This window comes from Nelumbo nucifera, chromosome 8 (assembly GCF_055504915.1).
Source record: "Nelumbo nucifera cultivar China Antique chromosome 8, China Antique-T2T, whole genome shotgun sequence".
Classification (NCBI taxonomy): Eukaryota; Viridiplantae; Streptophyta; class Magnoliopsida; order Proteales; family Nelumbonaceae; genus Nelumbo; species Nelumbo nucifera.
In genome coordinates, this window is record NC_142656.1 from 568,704 (window position 1) to 581,482 (window position 12,779).

The 12,779-nt window shown below is 37.3% G+C and overlaps 1 protein-coding gene and 1 long non-coding RNA gene across 2 annotated transcripts; one reads left to right on the top strand and one right to left on the bottom strand.

Moving 5' to 3' along the window:
* The first annotated feature begins 201 nt into the window (after positions 1 to 201).
* On the top strand, positions 202 to 7,637 carry LOC104600451 (alanine aminotransferase 2-like). The gene is made up of 15 exons (XM_010263370.3): positions 202 to 597; positions 1,506 to 1,556; positions 2,037 to 2,087; positions 2,457 to 2,522; positions 2,614 to 2,675; positions 3,949 to 4,027; positions 4,106 to 4,210; positions 4,306 to 4,416; positions 4,590 to 4,727; positions 5,123 to 5,197; positions 5,464 to 5,584; positions 5,688 to 5,842; positions 6,039 to 6,113; positions 6,867 to 7,070; positions 7,283 to 7,637. The coding sequence occupies exons 1-15, from the start codon at positions 421 to 423 to the stop codon at positions 7,397 to 7,399; spliced, it is 1,587 nt and encodes a 528-aa protein (XP_010261672.1). The 5' UTR covers positions 202 to 420; the 3' UTR covers positions 7,400 to 7,637.
* Positions 7,638 to 10,799: 3,162 nt separating this feature from the next.
* Positions 10,800 to 11,328, bottom strand: LOC148789554 (uncharacterized). Its single transcript, XR_016079652.1, has 3 exons — positions 11,192 to 11,328; positions 11,015 to 11,087; positions 10,800 to 10,928 (listed from the first exon to the last, which is right to left on the bottom strand). It is a non-coding gene; the product is annotated as an uncharacterized LOC148789554 (long non-coding RNA).
* Positions 11,329 to 12,779: the final 1,451 nt, after the last annotated feature.

The following is a 12,779-nucleotide window of genomic DNA, read 5'->3' on the forward strand; positions in this document are numbered from 1 at the left end:
CATAACTCATAACATGCACTTTCACATGCGTAATTTCGCCTTCGGAAAAACGTCTAATGTCTACGTGGCAAATTAAGAAGCGGCAACACTACCAGGGTGTGCGACAGAACTGCGGGCGCGTGGAGGTGGAGGTGGCGGCCGTCGTCACCCCTCAAATCTCAAAAGTCAGTATATATTTGAGCAGTTTTCTTCTATATTTTCTATAGAAAAAAGTAAGGAGTTTTGAAAGATACTCCTCCATTTGACGTTTCAATCGAGAGGAGAGAAAGAGGAGCATCACCCTAGACGCACAATTTCCTGTGGGCGTGATTCTCTGTTTTGCCTTTTTTTTTTCTAGTTTTCTGACGTCCCAGCTGATCACGGTTCAACTCACAAGTTGTTTGGTTTCGGCCTGAGTCAAGACAACACCTTTATAAGTCCATGATGCGGAGATTTGTCGCAGGCCGGGCGAGAAATCTGATCGCTTCCCTTCAGCGTTCACTCTCTTCTCAATCTCCTCGAAACTTTTCCTCTGCTGCCGCTGCCGCTGATATTGATCCTTCCATCATGTCTTCCTCTTCAACTACTCCTGTTACAGCTGAAACACTAAACCCAAAGGTCTACCCTTCTTTTCTTTTTGCCCTTTGAGTTTGTTAGATTGGTTAGATGGGTGTGTTGATTATTGTGCTTCCGCACCTGGCTTCATCTTCTTTGTATGTTTTCATAAGTATCGTCGATCGTATTCGGTCTTCATCCCTTCATGATCTCGTATTCTATGCTTTGACATATAAATGATAAATGCCTATGCTTGATGTTGTTTGTATTTCTGCTTGAGGATTTCACTTCATTTACTTATTCATTTTTGTTTCTTTCCTGTTTTTTTTCTGTCGGCATATCTATCTAAGAGGGAGTTCTTCCTTTTCTTATTTTCTGGTTTTCGGCTCTTCGCTTTGATGACTCTGTTTCATTGACCTGTTATCTCCCTTTTCTCGTTACGACTTTTTCGATTTCAGCAATCTGTTTTATTCTTGTATGCTGTTTTAGATGGGATTTGTACCTACATGTAAAGCATCTCAGTTTTTTTTGAGTTTTGAGTTTGACTGGAGATGTGGGAATGACTACATTTGAAGTCTCTAAATGCTACACCAGGAATAGTCCCTTGAGTCACAGTTTCTTGGGGCTTGGTTCTAGTTTATATCCAGCTAGCATGACTGGATTAGGATTCTATCAAGCCATTGAGTGTTAAATGAATTCTTTATGATTACTTAACACAAAGTCTGAAAACAGATTTTATACTCATAAAATAAGCAAAATCAGTTATAATTCTGATTTACAATTAACACATCCGAACAAATTTGAAGAGGGAAAGTCTTATGGGTGCTTTAGAGCTTGCAAGCTTTGTGTGGAATTACAGATATAGCTTGTAGATATAATTTAAGTACTCATGCCATGTGAGCTAGGTGCATCTTTTTTCGACCATCTATGTGCTGATAATCTAAGATGGCATTCTTTTTATCCATTTCCAGGTTCTAAAATGTCAATATGCTGTTCGTGGAGAGATTGTTACACATGCCCAGGTACTGTACCAAATTCTAGAGCATGGTTTGTAAATAATCTTTCCTTGGGATTATTTCTCTTTGTTTACAATGCACTTGTAAATTAATGTTAATAAAAAACCTGCAACTTGGGAAACAACACTTATTTTCTACCATCTCCTGGTCTGTGGAAATCTAGATCATCTACCAATAACATGGAGGTACATATTCAGGTGTGAATGTTGGATAGGTGCAAAATAGGAGGCCTTTTGGACCATTTTTCAACTTAACATTTTTTCCTTGATGACACAGATAATGCTTCAAAAATTTGTTGAATCATTGAATGTTATGTGAAAACCAACTTCTTATTGAACATGTGTTCCTGCATTTGAGCCATATTCCTTTGTGAATCACTTCTGAATGCAGATTTAAGATTAATGAGTTATCTATTACATGTGAATGCATGGTCTTATGGAATCATGTATATCTTATGTGGAGTTTCTCTACTATCCTAATTTGCAGCGTTTGCAACAAGAACTGCAATCAAAGCCCAGTTCTCATCCCTTCAATGAGGTATCTCTCTAACTTCTTTTTCTGTACTTTTTTGAACATGTCAAACTGATTTTATGACTAAGACAAGCTTAGGATGAAAGGTTAGTTTCCATATGTTAACCATAAACCATTGTCTGAGCATTTGGTTTTGCATGTTAAACAACCTGCATTTTATGAGCAATTACCTTCATTGGAAGAAGAAAAGAAATTACTAGAAATGTAAGTAGTAAAGGCCCAGGATCATATGGGCCCTTAGAACTCTCTCTAGCCAGAAAATTTGTGACTGCCTCACCACAGAACTATGTAAATTTTTTAATTAACCCATGTTTGTGACTCATGTTAAATTTCATGCCAAGTTGTTCTTCTATACTGAAATTTCCTCTTCTACAGATACTTTACTGCAATATTGGAAATCCTCAATCTCTTGGTCAACAACCAATTACCTTTTTCAGAGAGGTTTGCAAAAATTAACTATTCATAGAAAGTGTGACCAAGGGTGGTCAACTTTAGCAGTTCTTGATTGTTGTCATGTTTTTTTATCCCCCAGGTTCTTGCACTTTGTGATCATCCAGCACTTTTGAACAAAAGTGAAACACAAGGCTTGTTCAGGTATGCTGGAACTGTTGTTTTCTAAAAAGATTGCTAGTTTGTAAATTGTAAAGATGAACTACTAGACTTTCTACAGGGATTATTGATTTTGTAAGTCAATACTACACCAGGACTTTTCCCTAGATATAGACAAGATTTCCTTATCAAAAACTTGTGATCCTGAAAGTTCTCAATGTCAAGAAATTTTTAGTTATAGACTTATAGTTAATCATCTTCACAGTCTTGGTTGGTAAAATCAGAAATTACTTTGCATATTATTCAAAAAGAAAAACATTGGTAAATATGCATATCTAGAGAGAGAGAAGGGATATTTTAGTATTTTCAAGAAGGAAACCACAGACCATTGTTAATTACTTCTATCAAGTCTGTACTTATCCTTTTCATATCTTCTTCTACATTTCAAACCTCGTTTATACTGAATGAATTCCAACAAGTGTCCAAGCCTGTATTCTAAATCTTTTTCTATATTCTAAACCTGCGCTTCACTAATTTAACTTTTACTAAAAGCTTTTCAATCTCAAATACTTGACTGAGTTCTTCCTTATAAGCTGTCTCTTCTCAGACCTAATTGTGTTGTTTATTTTAACCTTCAAGCCTTTGTCCATATGAAATAGTATCAATTATCCTTTTCAATTTCTATTAAACTCCGTTGATGGCCTAGTCCTTTCCTAGCCCCTATTCCACTCACTTTGCCATTTCCAGGTTTCCTCCTTGAATGGCTTGTAGAAAGTGACAGGAGCCAAAAACTCCAAATGGGATCTTAATTAGTGGCAATTTGATTTGAATAACATTTTTTTTAATTATTTTAACCTGAGATAGTCAGGAAAGTGGTGTTAGCAACTCTTTTTAGAGCCAACTCCTGGTCTTTCTCAAAGGGGCTCATCCTTCAGAACCAATTCTAAACCAAAGGATTGGAGGGAAGGAGGTGATTTGCAGGTCGTTTTCAGAACCAATTCCTTGGAGATTAGGCATTATGTCAAGAGGCAAGTCAGATTGAATACCTCATTCTGATAGGTGCTAAGATTCACTAGTCCAGTTGTCGACACTTCTCCAGTGGTGGAGCTGGGAGGCATTAGAAGACTGACCTTCCAGTGTAGTAGTGGATGTAGTCTGGTTTTTGTCTTTCAGTTTATTTTTCCTCCTGGAGGATCTTTTCTGCATATTCAATTTTTGTTGTGGGGATCGTCAACTTCCTATCTTCCTCTCTTGGTTTTATTTTTCTCATTATTGTTTAAAAGATTTCTGTTCTTAATTTTACCATGGTTTGATCCAGTGCGGATGCTATACAACGAGCTCAGCAGATTCTAGATCAGATACCAGGGAGGGCAACAGGTGCATATAGTCATAGTCAGGTAGTTATCAGACTGCAACCCCCTCCTACTACCATTTAAAAATTACATTAACATTGCCTCCTGTTCACACCATTTCAGGGTATCAAGGGTTTACGTGATGCAATTGCTGCCGGAATTGCAGCTCGTGATGGTTTCCCTGCTGATCCAAATGATATTTTCTTAACTGATGGTGCAAGCCCCGGGGTAACCTTTAATTTCACTTCCTTGTTTCTCTTAGTTTTCACATAAGAGGTGAGATAAAAGGAATGATCACATGATGTTTTATGTTTTCTTCTTAGGTTCATATGATGATGCAATTGCTCATAAGGTCAGAGAAGGATGGCATCCTTTGCCCTATTCCTCAGTACCCATTATACTCTGCCTCAATTGCTCTCCATGGTGGTGCTCTTGTATGTTTAGATTTTTAAGACAGCATTTATATATTACATTTTTTACTGTTTTTAATGGCTTCTTTTGTCTCGTCCAATTTTAAATTTTAACTAAAAACTGGAAAAGTAATTTCTTTCTGAATCCATATGCAACATCTATGATGGTAACCAGAGAACTTGATCGGTTTCTGTAGGTGCCATACTATCTTGATGAAGCTGCAGGCTGGGGGTTGGAGATTTCCGAGCTTAAGAAACAACTACTAGATGCCAAATCCAAGGGAATTGTTGTTAGGGCCTTAGTAGTGATCAATCCAGGCAACCCAACTGGACAGGTAAATAAGCTTTTTCTTTCCTTTTATTTTTAAATGCCAACTTTGTTATGACATGCAAATACATTTGGTCCATCATTTCCCTCTTGTACATTTGCTTTGACTGGTATCTTCGTTCTTTATGTTGGAAAAACTTTGGCTGTTAGCGCTGTTGAGAACATTTTTTGGAATGCCCCGTTACCATAGAGTAGGGTAAAATAGTAAGTGCCCCCTATTTCTTTTTAAGCATAAATATAGACATGGGCGTCAATTGGTGAACATATCCAGCCTAAAAACACTCTCAACAGCATAGGCTGTTGACCCCCAACAGCCGAAGTTAACTCCTTTATGTTAGTGCTGTTCTTGGCTTCACCACATAGATTCCTCCTCCTCATTTTTGTAATGTTTTATTCCTTTAGGTTCTTGCCGAGGGCAATCAACGAGAGATAGTGGAATTCTGCAAGAAAGAAGGTCTTGTCCTCCTTGCAGATGAGGTATGCTGCTTGATCCATAGCAACTTGAATACAATTTGCTTGAGTACTCTTAAGTAATCTGAACACAATGTGCTTCTGTTGGGCCACTTGAATGAATCAATTATTGAATTGTCTCACCATTTATAGTATTGGATTTTAACCAAGTCCAAATAAAGAATTTCTTTATCTTACAAAACTGCTGCCAACCCCATATAGTTGGGATTAGGCTTGGATGATGATGAGTTGCAACAGTCACTAATGCAAATCAGTTGAACTTGAACATACAGGTATACCAAGAAAATGTTTATGTTGCAGACAAGAAGTTTCACTCGTTCAAGAAGATTTCCAGGTCAATGGGATATGGAGAAGCAGATATCTCTCTAGTATCTTTTCAATCTATCTCTAAAGGTAGGTTGCTTGTGATATTGATACTGACTAGAAGAACTAAAATTAGAGTTTTTTTAATAGCTCTACAACTAAAAGAGACATGATTTTGTTTCCTGAATTTCAGGATTTTATGGAGAATGTGGAAAAAGAGGAGGTTACATGGAAGTTACAGGTTTCAGTGCCGATGTGAGGGAACAAATTTACAAAGTGGCATCCGTAAACCTTTGTTCAAACATCTCAGGCCAGATTCTTGCAAGCCTTGTTATGAACCCACCTAAGGTAAAATCATTTTTCCTCCCCCCAAGTGTCAACTTTTTCTCTCAAAAATAAATTAAAAAAAAAGTTTGCTATAAAAAACCAATACATGTTGATACTATGTTACCAAGTCAGAATCACTTGGGACTTGGTAACATAGTTTTATAGTTTTATTGCCTAATTTCAGTTGCAACATACATGCTGAAAAGAGCTTTTGCAGGTTGGAGACAAATCGTTTGAATCTTTTTCTTCTGAGAAAAATGGAATTCTCTTGTCCCTAGCAAGGCGTGCAAAGGTGAGTTTAATAAATGAATCTCATTTTAGATTGAATGAAACAAGGCTCATTTTGTAGATGCATATTTTATGTATGCACTGACAAATGAGTGAGAATTAACTGGGAACCCTCCACGAGAATTTACCCGAAGACATCATCAACAACAGTATAATTTTGCTGATGTAGCAGTTGTAGGAACCCTCCACATCATCAAAAAGAGTATAATTTTGCTGATGTGGCAGTTGTAGTTGTATTAAAAAAACAAAAACAATCATGTTGTGGAACACTCCTTTTATGATCGAAATCATACCAAGCTGAAAAATAATTGAGTAGCTCGAGTCCTTGTAAATATGCAGATTGCAGACAACTCTGCCCATAACCAGTTTATGGGGGGGGACCCAAGAAACCCAATAGAATGTTATCATTGTGGTTTCTAGATTCTCCTCCCACCCCGTTTTCCAAGGAATACCAGCGGCACATCCATCAAAACTCCACGAGTGCTTGTAGAAAACCTTTTTCTTGGCCTCATTCAAGAAATAGGTCTACTTAGATGAATTCCAAGTCAGTATTTGAGCACTATTTTATTTTATATTTTTTGGGAGGGGAGGGGATTCAAAAGATTCTTGTTTATATTTCAAGTAATTAACAATAATTCCGAAGTGATTGACTATTGGAGGATCTCAGTACTCTAATGTCCTTGTTGATTTATATTTTGTTTGCAAAATAATTCATTCTACATCTAAATATGCTCCTTCCTGTTTATCCGCCACCCAGATATTAGAAGATGCTTTTAACAATTTAGAAGGTGTCACATGCAACAAAGCAGAGGGAGCAATGTATCTATTTCCCCGTATCCGTTTGCCTCGGAAAGCAATTGAAGCTGCAGAGGCTGCAAAAACAGCTCCAGATGCATTCTATGCTCACCACCTCCTTGATGCTACTGGGATTGTTGTTGTTCCCGGAACAGGCTTTGGACAGGTAGTATTCCTGATACCATTTGGTTGCATGACTTTTTGAGCTTTTATAGAGGAATGTGGCTTCATCCATTATCCATTGGTTGATGGATACTTGCTCCATATATCTATGGTTAAATGGTTATGCTGTTTTAGAGAATTTTGCAGAAGCAGAATTATCTTCACTCTTCAGGGCATCATTCTGACTACCTGCTTGTGCCTTGCTTTTTCTACTAGGTTCCGGGTACCTGGCATTTCAGGTGCACAATACTGCCACAGGAAGATAAGATTCCAGCTGTTGTCTCCCGCCTGACGGCCTTCCACCAAGCGTTTATGGCAGAATTCCGTGACTAAAAAACTGGTTTTCATAATGCACGTTTGCCCTCCCCTCCAAATAAAAGTTTTGCACCCATCCATATTTTCAACCAAATGGATGGTTTTTGTTTTGAAGAATAACGTGTAATTATTGTTGCACCATTACCTTGTTTTTAATATAATATTTAGGTTAGTTTAGTTTAGATGTTTGCAAATGAAAACTTTGTAGCCAAGGGTTGTTATTCATCTTAGATAGATATCTTGTTAGCTGATTCAATTCCATGGTCAAGCTAAAGTTGTTATTTGACTTATTGCGAGGATTATTCGATGGCCTTGAACCATGAAAATTTTCAAATATCCATTGAAACATTCACATGTTAAACGTCGTTAATGATGAGAGTTATATGGCCATATTGATATTAATTACCTGTTGCACAAGTAAGTAATCCTTTCAAGTTTCGTGAGTAATCTGATATTGGAGTGTGGAGAGAGTAAGAATGTCAACCTGCCACCATCCAGTTCACATTGTTACCTCTCTGTTCGCTACAATAATTAGTACCATTCTCATACTTCGGAGTGTGCAGAGAGAAAGAGTTCTGAGAGAAATCCCCTTCAATTAGACACTAACGTTTGTGTCTACATTCTGTTGATGAAAGTGTTATTCATATCGATATTTTGCTTGTCCAAACCATAGTAGCATGTTCATCGGAAGGATCACCATTCTTAAGGGCAAGAGGCGGTTTTGGAGCGGAAGATGCACAGGAATTGTTTTCGTTTTCGCTGGGAACGCTGGAGCCTGGAGTAGAGTCCTTACTCCTTAGGTGTGCGCCTTGCAAGATCACCAGTGATGAGGGTGGTGCTGGGAGCAAATACGCTTCACATCATACTTGCTAATGTTAAATGTTCGTCAGTCTCTACTTGTTCCCCTGTACTTCATTGCTGCAATATCATACGCTTCGGCTGTTTCTTATTGCCTTATTGGGTGCTGATCAATGTTCCAAGGTACAACTCCTTTCCTGCAACCCTTCCTATCCGACGAGCTTGCCACTATATTGGGATGCTCTTTGTACAAATGCATTGAGAAGGTAAGAGGCAGCTGGTTGGCTACAAAAGAATGAACGAGACGTACCTTATCTTTAGCATGTGATTATGTGAAGGATCTTTGTCTTTCCAGCATCATCAAGCCCTAGAAACATCTTGTCCTCTGTCTCCCAAAGGCCAAGCAATGCAAGAACGCTGTAGAACCAATTGAAAAGAAACATGAATAGTTGAATACCAACAACTCCGGTACAAATCACACAAAAATCTTAGGGGGTGTTCTGTAACATAGATGAGAAATTGAGTGGTGTGTTTCCATTCACACCACATGAGAACGCTCCAAACCCAATGTGGTAGTTCTAAACCGTGGACAAAGAAGTGTGGATTGAACCACACTACAGTACTACACCACCATAGGCGTTCTATAAGGTGTGGTGCATTTCAGTCCACACCCTATGTTTTGATCCCATGCATCTCACCTACAACATGTAGGGTAGTAATCGGATTGAAATTGGATTGGATGCAGCAAAATCCGCATCTGATCTGACTAATGAAAACCTACATCCAAATCCAATCGGATTTAAAGGCTCGGATTAGAATTCGAATCCTAACAGACTTGGATCAGATTCAGATTTAACCTGACTCTGCTTTAAATTTTTTTAAATACTAGAAAATTTTAAATTTAATTATTTTTCATATAGAATATATTTTATAATTTTAAATATAATTATATAAAATTTATATATTAAAATTAATAAATATTATAATATAATCTGATTCAGATGGGGTCAAATCTGAATCCAATCAGATTTCATAAATACATCATCCGAATTTGAGATAATCGGATTGAATGTCGGATGGGCCTCTGATTTTTGGGTATCGGTGACAGGCCTAACAACATCTAAGGTGATCTATGTTGTTAATAAGAAAAAGCAATATTTATTTTTGCCAAGAGTACTAATTTTATATAATAGTAATAATTAATAAAATATATACATATTTAATTAAAAAGTAATAAGAATTAAAAAATGCACATAACATTAAATACTATATAAAAAGAAAGAAGTAATATTTATTTTTTAATAATATACATAATAAAAATGTGGGATAGATTGGGTAAAACATACCATGGAAAGCATGGGATCAATCTTAGTAAAAAATTTCACAGTAGCATGGATCAATCCATGATAAAAACCTATGGATGAGAATTTGGCTTGTTGGTGGACCAACCAACGAGATAGTGTGGATCAATCCACACCACACGCCAACCGAATACCTTAAGAGATCGTGGTGCATTTCAAAACGCAATATATTGTGGTCTGACCATGATACTGAACACCCACTTAGTTGGAAAAAAATAAACAAAAACAAAGCAAATCAACCAACCAAAAAACTTTCAGAGCTCATATCCCCCACTCGGTTAGCTAGAAAATCTTTGAGATAGTAACAAATGGAGATGGAGAAAGAGAGTAAAACAAAGATGGACAAAGCCAAGGAGGAGGGAAACACTGAAAAAAGAGGGACTAGATGACAATAAAGCATGATTTATATGATGAATTAAAAAAAATTGAATTAGTGATAAAGTGACACATTGAATCTTTAATATTATTTAAGTCTTTAATGGTAAACGCATCTTGTAAAACATGAAAGTGCGTCTTATGAAATGAAATGTGAACCAATAAAAAGTAAATAGACCATGTGACATCTTTAACATGAATGTGACTAAAATTTTTAATGTGTAACAATTATTCAAAATGCACCATAGTTGTACCCTTAAAAATGAATAAATAAAAAATCACATAATATGCATGGGAACATTTTCCATATTAGGGGAGGTATTATCTGAGTGACATGTGAAAGTGGGGGGCATATGCAATTTTTTATAGCTTAGGTAGTAAAGTGACACACCCTCATACTTTGACTCTGCTAAAACTTCCCTTTAGCTGGATTTATCTTAGTAAAGTTTTAGTCATGGTTTTTAAAACCGAACCGGTGACCGAATCGATCAGGGCACCATTTTTCGGTTCGGCGATTCAACCGTCCGAGTTGAACAATTCGACTCGTGATGTCATAAATAAATAAAAACAAAAAATATTTATATAAAATAAAAAATACCATAAAAATTTAAATAAAATACAAAAAATACAGGAAAAAGAACAACATATAAAAAATAAAAATAATAAAATACAGAAAATACAAAACAATATAGAAAAAAATTCCAAAAAATATAGAAAAAATATGTAAGCAAGAATATGTAATGAGCTTCCCTCTATAATTCTATCAGTATAGAATAAGATCAAGAGGTATCCCACTTTGAATACAATCAAACTTATTCAAACACTCTCTACCCATCTCTTGCCATTCATATCTCTATGTATGGTGGCTCTAGCAGTGTTTGATGAGGGCAATGTGACCTCTACATTGTTTTCTATACAATACAAACTGAATTAGCAGAGTGTGTATTCACAGTCGAGCAAGCACGAGAGAATCTCTTCACAGCTTGGTCATTCATCCGGTTCTGGCCAACAATCTACAGTCAAGATTCTACAAGGTGAGCTTCCCATTCAATTGTCACCAACGATAAATCCGGCATCAAATTTGTAATCTAATACATACCTGCAATCAACTTGCCCAGGGGACCTTCACGAATTTCTAGCCATGATCCCTCATTAGCAACCGCATAGACTACCTGAATCATTGCACAAAGCAAAATGATGAACCAAATGAAGAACAAACAGGGGCTGATGAACCAAATGAACCAAAAAAATCAATTAAATCACAAAAAAATTATACCTTCAAGGTTTCACTACCAAGTGCCAATAATGGTGGTGTGACAGTGGATTCGCCGTCGGTGGGCTCAGGTAGTTGGGCTTGGTCGCAGGCAAGTTGCCGCTGCAAGCCTGCAAGTGGTGCTCCAAGAAGTTGACACTGAACTTACTCGCCAATGCCCAATGCCCAATGCCAAGTGTCGAGTGCCGAGTGCTGCTGCAAGCTCGCCATCCGCCGCTGCAAGTGCTGGTGAGGGTGACTCTTTTCACCGCTACGAGCTCACTGGTCGCTGTCAGATGCCGAAGGTGATGGCTGTCGCAGGTGGTCGGTCGATAGGGTGTGAGAGTTGAGAGGACTGAGGAGGGAACTCAGAAGGGTTAGAATTCTAACCCTGAAGCTAAAGGGAATAAGGGATTGGGATCGAACATGGTTGGGATATAATAGGAATTTTATTTTTCATTTTTTTATTTAAAACATTAAAAATAAAAATAATAACCTGTGAACCGCTACCCGGGTCGAACGGTTTAGCGGTCCGACCGCCCGGGTCAATAGTTTTCTGACATTTTCAACGTTTTTTAACAAATTCTGGTTTTTAGTAAAATCAGACCCGGGGGCTGACCGGTTACCAATTTTTCCGGTCCAGTCCGGTTTTGAAAACCATGGTTTTAGTAGCTTTTCAAAGTGGTTCAGTTTAGGGGTGTCAATTGGAATGGATTTGGTCCAATCTGATCCAGTCCAATGTGAGTCCATTACAAATGGACCATGTCCATTCCAATCCAATGAATATTTGGGATCATTTTGGACCAGTCCTATTAAATGTTTGGACCATCCAATCTGTTCAAATTTGTTTTAATTTAGATTTATTCTGACCCAAACCTGGTCATTATATTCTTATCTTCTATCAATGGGCCAGATATTGGCTCAGTCCATTATGGATGGACCAGGTCCAATCCAATCCAATAAATACTTTGGACCATTAAGTCCTGGTTGGTCCAATTCAATGTCTTGTCAGTCCATCCAACAAGACATGTTGAATTGGATCGGTCCAAACTTAATAGTCCAAAGTATTTATTGGATTAAGAATATAATGACCAGGTTTGGGTTAGAATTATCTAAATTGAAATAAATTTGAACAGATTGGACGGTCCATACATTTTATTGGACCAGTCCAAAATGGTCCAAAACATTCATTGGATTGGATTGAGCCTGATCCATCTATAATGGACTCACACTGGACCAATTTCAGTCCATTGACACCCCTAGAAACAAGGTGTAACATAGATACTAAACTCAATCAGAAATAGGGGTGCAAGTCGGGTGGGTTGGGCCGGGCTCAGGCTCGGGCCCGGGTTGGTCAATGAACCCACTCTAAAATTATACATATATAAATGTATTTATGCAAATATATATACATATGTTTATGTATGTATGCAAAATACCTATACAAATATTATATATACAAATATGTATATATATGTAAATATGTATGCAACATTTACATATATATATATATGTATATGTATAAATGTATATAATTGGGCCGGGCTCAGGCTACCTAAGAGCTAGGCCCGAGCCTGACCCGAATAATAAAAAAACCCGACTTCTTGGGCCC

Excerpts from the sequence above, each read along its gene's own strand:
- LOC104600451 (XM_010263370.3), top strand. The coding sequence starts at position 421 with ATGATGCGGAGATTTGTCGCAGGCCGGGCGAGAAATCTGATCGCTTCC. Across the intron at positions 4,028-4,105 it reads GTGCATATAGTCATAGTCAG|GGTATCAAGGGTTTACGTGA; the intron begins GTAGTTATCAGA and ends ACACCATTTCAG. Across the intron at positions 7,071-7,282 it reads CCGGAACAGGCTTTGGACAG|GTTCCGGGTACCTGGCATTT; the intron begins GTAGTATTCCTG and ends TTTTTCTACTAG.